Here is a 9,902-nt window from a genome sequence, read left to right on the forward strand (position 1 = left end):
CACCCGCAGGTGAAGGGTTAAACCACCTGCAGGGGAATCAGAACCTTGTGTTGAGTGAGTAGAGGAACCATCTTCTGGATCACATCACATTACATTTCATTGAGCTGACGCTTTTATCTAGAGCGACTCTCAAAAAGTGCATCAACCATGAGGAACAAACCAGAACCACAAGAATCAAGAAAGAACCATTTCGTGATGTTGTTGAGTGACAGCTGTGCCTCACAGTGAGGGACAGCTGATTGGTCGATGCAGAGCGGAGTGGACGGGCTGTGAGGTTTGACCAGGTCCTGGATGGAGACTGGACCTGATCCGCTCACAGCACGGTACCAAGTACTGGTGTTTTGAAGCGGATGCAGCCACTGGGAACCAGTGAAGGGAGTGGGGGAGCGTGAGTGAACTCAGCTCATTTAATATGCAAAGTAGCATGAATGTGTGTGTGAATAAACTTGACTCACAAGCATTCTAGTCTGGTTTTGGAGTCTTTTGATCTGTGTGTGTTTCTGTGTGTGTTTCTGTGTGTGTTTCTGTGTGTGTTTCTGTGTGTCTTTCTGTGTGTGTTTCTGTGTGTGTTTCTGTGTGTCTTTCTGTGTGTGTTTCTGTGTGTCTTTCTGTGTGTCTTTCTCTGTGTGTTTCTGTGTTTCTTTCTGTGTGTGTTTCTGTGTGTGTTTCTGTGTGTGTTTCTGTGTGTGTTTCTGTGTGTCTTTCTGTGTGTCTTTCTCTGTGTGTTTCTGTGTGTGTTTCTGTGTGTGTTTCTGTGTGTGTGTTTCTGTGTGTGTGTTTCTGTGTGTGTTTCTGTGTGTGTTTCTGTGTGTGTGTTTCTGTGTGTGTGTGTTTTTGTGTGTGTGTGTTTCTGTGTGTGTGTTTCTGTGTGTGTGTGTCTGTGTGTGTGTGTCTGTGTGTGTGTCTGTGTATGTCTCTGTGTGTGTCTCTGTGTGTGTCTCTGTGTGTGTCTCTGTGTGTGTGTGTGTGTGTGTCTCTGTGTGTGTCTTTGTGTGTCTGTGTGTGTCTGTGTGTGTCTGTGTGTGTGTCTATGTGTGTCTATGTGTGTCTGTGTGTGTGTGTCTGTGTGTGTGTCTATGTGTGTCTATGTGTGTCTGTGTGTGTGTTTCTGTGTGTGTGTCTATGTGTGTCTATATGTGTGTGTGTGTGTGTGTGTCTGTGTGTGTGTCTATGTGTGTCTGTGTGTGTCTGTGTGTGTGTGTCTGTGTGTGTGTCTATGTGTGTCTGTGTGTGTCTATGTGTGTGTGTGTCTGTTGTCGTCCGTCTCTCTCCATGGCAACGGCCCAAGCTTAAGACCGTTGCCATGGAAACACCAATGAGCGTGAACCACACAGTTAACATTGGGAGGTGGGCGGAGTTAGGGCACTTCTGAAAGTGCCCTAACTCCGCCCACGAAATCTGCCTAGCAACTCGACTGGAATTATGCAAAACGCGACTCCAGCTCCGAGCCTGTTGTCTGCTCGGCTCCACATGAGCTAACAGGCTAACAGGCTAACAGGCTAACAGGCTAACAGGCTACAGGCTAACAGGCTAACAGGCTAACAGGCTACAGGCTAACAGGCTAACAGGCTAACAGGCTCATCCCTGTGAACACTGACTCAGTGGACAGGTTTCACTCACAGAACGGATGTGTAACACGTTTGTTTTCCTGACAGAGAAGCTAAAGACGTCTGCGCTCCAGTTTAATGGGAAGTTTAATATTGTATTAATGTGTTATAGTGATGAGCAGGTACCTGTACATGGGTTGTTTAGCTCTGCTAGCCTGCAGGCGATGCTAACGGGACCGTACGGAGTCATTGACCCACATGACCCCACATGACCCGGTCCACCCAGCGGGGAGAAGTGTTAGAGTTGATGAGGACGAGTGTGTTTGGAGAATTAGCTCCACCACGTTGGATATCTACTGGTGTGTGAAGTGGTTTCCCTCACCGTCCCATTTGACTGGACTACGTTACACAGATTATTATTCTGCAGAAACAGATTTACTGTGATCCACTGAAACGTGAGTATTTAAAGTCACATCTGCATTTTAAGAGCAGCTGTTTAAAGCAGCATTACGTCTCCTGAAGCTCTTTATTCAGAGTATTGATGTTGACGTGGATGTGAAGCTATGTGTAATCGTTTTACTTTGTTACAATCATTTTACTTTAAAGCTGTATTATAGACAACATCTTTGTGTCGTGCTGAGCACTAAAGCATGTGACATGTATATGAAACAGGATTTCTGCTCCCTGCTGGCACTCAACATGCAGCACATAGTATATCTTACTGGTCTCTATAGGCCTACTGCTTATAATAATCAGCTCCCTCTATTTTTGTGACGGTGATATGACGTCATACAAAATTGCCCCACCAGAAATTTCAGGCTAAAATCGCCACTGGCCCTCATAAACGTTGAGTGTACTAAAAATGTAAGTCGCTTTGGACAAAAAGCATCAGCTAAATGACATGAAATGTAATACTACAGTACTCCACAGTACTCCACAGTACTACAGTACTACAGTACTCCACAGTACTACAGTACTCCACTAGTTCAAATGCACCAGATGAACGGCCTCGTAGTTCAAACATTATATCGTCGGAGGTGAAGACTGCAGCTGCTTCTTCTTCTTCTTCTTCTTCTTCTTCTTCTTCTTCTTCTTCTTCTTCTTCTTCTTCTTCTTCTTCTTCTTCTTCTTCTTCTTTTTCTTCTGTTTAATTCTGTCTCTACTTCCTGTGATTGGTCCAAAAGTCCAAACTATCCAACAAAGTGTTTTCACTGCAAAGCAACAGAACCAGGATCAGTTTGATCCAGACCCAGAACTCCTCTTCTGCTCTGAGAGTTGGACCAAGAACCAAATTATGAACGAGTCCTCTCTTTGTAACTGGAGAAAAAAATGCCATGAACCTAATTTCCAGTCAAAGGATAATTCAAATACACAAATATCATAAGAGAATGATAGAAATATGTTTATCAAAAGATCAGCTCATTAGAGTGAACATGTATAATATGTTTCTAAGGTTAAATATGATGTCAACCCATCAGCAAATGTTAGAAATGCATTAGGTCCTATATTGTGTTGTGGATGAGGTCACTCTGTGGACGGCCCCTCAGCCAGAGCAGTTAAAAGAAGAGGTTCCAGAGCTTCAGCTCAGTTTGGACGAGCAGCAGCTGAACGTCACCGTTCACTTCACGTCTGTGGTTTGAAATCAGATCCTCTGTTTTCTAGATGATGTTTTTCTTTACTGAGCCGAGCCTGAATATCATGAATGTGTTGGATTCTGCACACGAGTGTGCGTTTTCTTTTGTTTCCACTTCTTCATGAAGCAAAAGAATCGTGATGAACTCCTCACTGGTTTCTTATTTCACTCTGGCTGCTTATGTGGACTCTGGACTGTTGAGATACTTGTTCTTCACGCTGGTCCTGTCCTTGTACTTGTTGATCCTTTGTGCCAACGTGCTGCTGATTGTAGTTATCTGTATGAACAGAAGTCTCCATGAACCTATGTACGTGTTCCTGTGCAGCCTGTTTGTAAATGAACTGTATGGTAGCACAGGGCTGTTTCCTCTGCTCCTGCTCCAGATCCTCTCAGACGTTCACACTGTTCCCGACGTCTTTTGTTTCCTGCAGAACTTCCTGTTGTATTCGTACGGGGGTGCAGAGTATTTAAACCTGGCCGTCATGTCTTATGACCGCTACCTCGCTATATGTTGGCCTCTGCAGTACAACACACAAATGACGGTGAACAGGATTGCGATACTAATCAGTGTGACGTGGTGTTGTCCTTTACTTCTGTGTCTTGTTATGACGTCGTTGAGCAACTCTCTACATCTGTGTGGAAACATCATTGAGAAAGTTTACTGTGACAACTTCTCCATAGTTAAACTGGCCTGTTCTGACACCACAGTCAATAACATCTATGGACTGTTTGTTAGCTCATTCTCTATATTTTGTCCTCTAATTCTCATTTTCTACTCCTACATCAAGATTCTGAAGATCTGTCTCTCCGGCTCCAAAGGCACGAGGCAGAAAGCCGTGAGCACGTGTGCTCCTCACCTGGCCTCTCTGGTCAACTTCTCATGTGGAGCTTGTTTCGAGATCATGCAGAGCAGATTTAACATGAAAACGTTACCCAATGTTTTGAGGATATTTTTATCCTTGTACTGGCTCACATGTCAGCCGCTGCTCAACCCGGTGGTCTACGGACTGACTCTGTCCAAAATGCGCATCATCTGTAAAAGTCTGGTTTTTGCTGAGTGACTGAAAACAGGTGTGTTGTTGATTCAGGTCACTTTTCAGAGCTGATTCCATAGTTAATGATTAATACGAGTGAATTAATGTTGTTTTCTTAGAAACAAGGTTTGAAATATAATGAAATAAACAAACAAAGAACAATAAACCTTTTGCTGTCTTGGACTCGGCTGCAGTTTCCTAAACCTTCTGCTGCTGCTGTTACACACACTCTGCTCAGTACCTGTCATACATGTGTTTAAAATATTGTCGTTTGTATTTGATAAACATTGATTCAGTTTGAGTTACATTATCTTTATTGTGCCACAAGAGGAAATCTGTTATGCAGCAAAGAGACAGAAACACAGAAACAACATCATCAGCCTCCACAATAGAAACACATTTCAGAAAGTGACAGGAAATGGAAAATACCACAGACAAACAAGAACAACAACATGGTGGAGTTGGCATGTATAGTTTAGATAGTTTACCATATGAGGTCATCAAGAGCCACATTTGAGTTTGGGATGTTTAGTGTACAACTACACAACATCCAGGATTCTGATCGCAGCCGTTTATCGTCATCTGATCCTATGTCTCCATTCAAAGACAGTCGGACCAAGTGAGCTGATTGGTTGGATCCGATAAGTACCAGAGTTGCTGTAATAGGAGATTTCAATGTAAATATCTTCAAATCTTCTAATATTTCTAACTTTATGGCAGACAAAGGATATATCCAAAATGTCACCAAATTAACAACTGAGAAAGGTACATTAATTGACCATATCTATAAAGCAACATGTTATGACATAGAACCTGTAGTTTCGCTGACATATTTCCGTGCCCACGAGGGGATTGAATGATCTTTGACATCTACGTGGACAGACAGGCACATTGGATCAGAACAGCTGCAGGTGTTTGCATTGAGGCGAATAGCAAAAGGAAACAATCTGAAAAATTATTCTAAAATAGAAGTTTAGAAGTTTTAATAAACATTTAAGTTCTTTCCCTTACCAGCAGAAATGTATTCCCCAAATTCCGTATTCTGCTGAACAAACCAGAGTTTAAATGGATACAAAATAAGAGTCGGGTTCACAACTGCTGAGATAACCGATTTGAGAACAGAGGTTTAAGAATAGAGAGGAGGACTGTGGTTTTTCCGAGCATGGGAAGTTCAACTCAGCTATAGCAACTCAAAACTAAGCTGCAATGTGCCGGCTTATGAATGTTGTTGAACTGAAGTCAATCAATCAATCAATCAAATTGTATTTGTGTAGCCCATATTCACAAATCACAGTTTATCTCATAGTCTTTAACATGGTGAGACATCCTCTGTCCTTCACCCTCAACAAGAGTCAGGACAAACTACTAAAACCTGTTAACAGGTACAAATACATAGAAACCTCAGAGACACATGTGAGGACCCGTCTCCCAGGACGGACACAAGTCAACAGATGTCAAGTGAAGGAAACATCATCAGGATTAAAGTTTTCAGCAGCGTTGATGAGGGGAAACATCTTGAAGGATAACTTCCATACTATATGTCAATCAGTCCTGCTGCATCATAGTCTATGATCAGCAGCCAGCAAGATCATGATCCACCATCCAGACCAGATCCACTATAGTCCACAGTCATTGTCCACTGCTGTCAGTTAGGATCCATCACCAGCTGCCACCTCGGTCCTGGTCCACCACCATTATCTGACGCCAACGCGACACAGGATCCACCATCACCACTACGATCAGCCCACACGATATAGAATCCACCAAACTGGATCAAACTGGATCCACCACCGCGACCTCTGATACGTGATCCACAATCACAATCCATGATGGTGCGGCCACAGAGGCCCTGGATCTGCGGGCGATAAAGCCCAGGGACTCGGGGAAGAGGTCAAGGGTCAGAAACATGTACTGATGAGATATGAATTATTTCAATGTGATAAGGATGAAGAAGAGGAAGGAGAAGCTGGAAAGAGAAGCTCCGTGTGTCATGTGTCATAAAGTCCCTTTGCACCATCAGGTGTGTTTGCCTTGTAATCAATGACACAATGATACAGGCTGAACCTGAGGCTACACTGAGGCTCAAGGTAAATCTGACTGGCTACTGGTTTGTATGGTAGAACGATGAAAACCATGTGACCCATTCAGTAGATCAGACTTCAATACCTCCATGCCTTTTTAGACTAAACGATTCCTAATTTAGAAAATAGAACAAGTAACGTTCTGCCGCACTAATCACTTTTGTGACGACAGCCTGAGTTCTGGGAGCGGAGTGCTCTAGTGGGTTTATAAGGTACTAACAGCTCTTTAAGGTAAAATGCTGCCATATTATTCAGGGCCTTGAAGGTGAGGAGGAACATTTTAAATTCTATTCTAGATTTAACTGGAAGCCAGTGTAGCGATGCTAACACAGGAGACATGTGGTCTCTGGTCCTGGTTGTCTTCAGGACACGTGCTGCGGCATTTTGGACAAGCTGTAGAGTCTTTAACAACTTAAAGGATAAATCAGGATCGAAGATCACTGCCAAGTTCCTGATGTTTCATTGGAAGCAAGGACGATGTCGTCTAGCGCAGCTTCATCATTAGATAATGCATCTCTGAGGTGTTTGGGGCCAAGTATTATAACCTCTGTTTTGTCTGAGTTTAATAAGAGACACTCACGGGTCATCCAGGTTTTTATGTCCTTGAGACATGCAGGAGAGACAACGTGGTCTGATTAAAAGGTTCGTAAGATATCGTACTAAAAGTTATGTCCAAATTTTCGTACAGAATTCTACGACATGCGCCTCCGCAGACCTCCGCAGCGCTCTGATAAAGCAAGATGGCGTAGGTTGCTGTATTCCTGGTGGAAAACGCTATATTTTAGCAATGTTTCTTAATAAAAATGTGTTCCGATAATATCTATGTCGAGATATGTGTGTTTCAGTTTCAATATTTTCATTCATGGTTAAAAAAAACACTGCCAATATGTTTTCTAAACCCTATTTTCACAACCCAATTCTCAACCAGGAAGACTCATACAGAGAACTACAACTTGAATGGCGTTCCTGTACATGTGTGTGTGTTGTTCCCATCTTTTGTAGTTCTAATGAGTTTTCACTATTATGTGAGATTGCGACCGTGAACCTTGTATGCTTCTTTATGTTTTTTTGGTGTGAGATAATCACCTGTTTAGTCAAATTTAGTTTTTCTTACTAATAAAACAGTAAAATCTAGTTTTTTCAAGGTTTTGGCCCTACTCAGTGGCGCCCCCCATAGGTTTGCATTGGACTATGGTAGTGGAGTTCAAGACCTTTCCATAACAGTTCATACCATGTCTGTTGCTTATTTAGTTTCCATCCTGTAAGCCATCAAAACTGACTCAGGTGCAAGGTTCAAAGGTCATCCCTGAGGAGCAGGAGCCATCCACAATTTTCCCAGTGACATAATGTTACTCCCGAGGTCACGACCTTTACGATGATGTCTTTTGTTCTACGACAAAGTTTACGTTTCATCTTGCTCCAAACACAGGCCCTCTGGGGTCTACTTTCTCAGACCCCATTGAGGTCCAAGCTGGATCAAATCTGTCAAATCTGTTTTAAGAGGTATTCAATGGCCAGATATGGTCAAAATATGTATGTGTGCTTTATACACAATCATATGTTTCACTTTGGACCAAGTTAGAGACATCTTCGTTCATTAACAACCCAGTCTAAGACTGTTTGCCCTCCTCCCCTCTGGGAGGCGCTACATGGTTCTCCGTTCCCAGACCAGCAGGTTCAGGAACAGCTACTCCCTCATACCCTGAGCTCTGGTTGGTCGGTCTCTCACTAACACTCACCTGCTCCACTTCATGATATCGGTCAAAGAAATATAAGAGGCAGCTTGTTTCCCTTCAGCGGCGGAGACACTTCTGAATATGTCAGAAACACCAGAGTGTGACTCTGCTATTTAAGAACTTATTCAACACTGATACGCACACACAGAAACATGAAGAGCATGAGAGACATTTGATCTGATAGTTTGGATGATTTGTTTGGATCATCAGTGTGACTCAGTTCATGATGGAATAACTTCAGGAGATAAATTTGAGTTTCAGTCGATGATCATTTCACTGATTATAACTGAATGTGTGAAAATGTCTTTACTCTGTCAATGTGTTTGATGCTTTAACTACACAACACTGAGGTTGTTCACTTGAAGCCTGAGAACAAAAGTGTTGTTTTCAATTATTAGTCTGAAAGAGTCGTGATGAACTCCTCACTGGTTTCTTATTTCACTCTGGCTGCTTATGTGGACTCTGGACTGTTGAGATACTTGTTCTTCACGCTGGTCCTGTCCTTGTACTTGTTGATCATTTGTGCCAATGTGCTGCTGATTGTAGTTATCTGTATGAACAGAAGTCTCCATGAACCTATGTACGTGTTCCTGTGCAGCCTGTTTGTAAATGAACTGTATGGTAGCACAGGGCTGTTTCCTCTGCTCCTGCTCCAGATCCTCTCAGACGTTCACACTGTTTCTCGTCCTCTTTGTTTCCTGCAGATCTTCTGTGTTTATTCTTACGGAAGTGTTGAATTCTTTAATTTAGCCGTGATGTCTTATGACCGATACCTGGCCATCTGTTGTCCTCTGCAGTACAACACACGTATGACAACTCAAACAGTTACGATGCTAATTGCTGTCACGTGGTTGTTCCCTTTTCTTGCGATTGTTGTTTTGATATCGTTGACTTCCCCTTTACAGCTGTGTGGAAACATCATTCACAAAGTTTACTGTGGAAACTTCTCTGTGGTCAAACTGTCGTGTTCTGACACCACAGTCAACAACGTCTATGGACTCATCTACACATTTATCTCCATCATCCTTCCTCTGGTTTTAATCCTCTACACGTACGTGAGGATTTTAAAGGTTTGTTTCTCTGGTTCCAAGCAGACGAGGCAAAAAGCCGTCAGCACCTGCACCCCCCACCTGGCCTCGCTGCTCAACTTCTCCTTCGGGGCTTGTTTTCAAATATTACAGAGCAGGTTTGATATGAGCAGTGTCCCACACATGTTGGGTATTCTATTGTCTTTATACTTTCTAACGTGTCAGCCGCTCTTTACTCCCGTACTGTACGGACTGAAAATGTCTACGATCTGGATCATGTGTAAACGTATGTTGTGTGGAAACATGTAGGTCAGCGGGTAAAAACAATACATGAAGTTCTTTTCTCACGTCATCATTAATGTTGCAGTTTAATGTCTGTGTGGTCAATTGTGTTAATACTACAAAAATGTGTTATTTACAAATACTTTGTTTCATAAAGAGTGAGAATGTTTTTTCTTCTTCACTTGATGTTTGTGTCTAAAGTCAACGACAGAACGTTCGACTGGAACCACGTGAAAAACAAGAAGCAAAATCCACCTTGTAGCCGGGGACACGTTTACTTATCAATAACTCATCTGCTAATTATAAAATAAATTATATATATATATATATATTATATAAATTATATGTTAATAAACATTTTATAATAACTTATCATAATAAATCAAAATAGTGAAAATTCAAAAGACGTTCAGCTTCAGAATCAGAAGTTTATTGCAACAGTAAACATTTTTCAGCCGTCAGCACCTGCACCCCCCACCTGGCCTAGCTGCTCAACTTCTCCTTCCGGGTTTGTTTTCAAATATTACAGAGCAGGTTTGATATGAGCAGCGACAGACTTTT

At 42.4% G+C, this 9,902-nt stretch overlaps 2 protein-coding genes across 2 annotated transcripts; both read left to right on the forward strand.

The window, feature by feature from the left end:
* Positions 1 to 3,314: 3,314 nt before the first annotated feature.
* Positions 3,315 to 4,241, forward strand: LOC128440348 (olfactory receptor 10A6-like). Its single transcript, XM_053423036.1, has one exon. It carries the CDS (start codon positions 3,321 to 3,323, stop codon positions 4,239 to 4,241), a length of 921 nt encoding a protein of 306 aa, XP_053279011.1. The 5' UTR covers positions 3,315 to 3,320.
* Positions 4,242 to 8,438: 4,197 nt separating this feature from the next.
* LOC128440537 (olfactory receptor 11A1-like) lies at positions 8,439 to 9,368 on the forward strand. The gene has a single exon (XM_053423282.1). It carries the CDS (start codon positions 8,445 to 8,447, stop codon positions 9,366 to 9,368), a length of 924 nt encoding a protein of 307 aa, XP_053279257.1. The 5' UTR covers positions 8,439 to 8,444.
* Positions 9,369 to 9,902: the final 534 nt, after the last annotated feature.

This window comes from Pleuronectes platessa, chromosome 5 (genome assembly GCF_947347685.1).
Source record: "Pleuronectes platessa chromosome 5, fPlePla1.1, whole genome shotgun sequence".
Lineage (NCBI taxonomy): Eukaryota > Metazoa > Chordata > Actinopteri > Pleuronectiformes > Pleuronectidae > Pleuronectes > Pleuronectes platessa.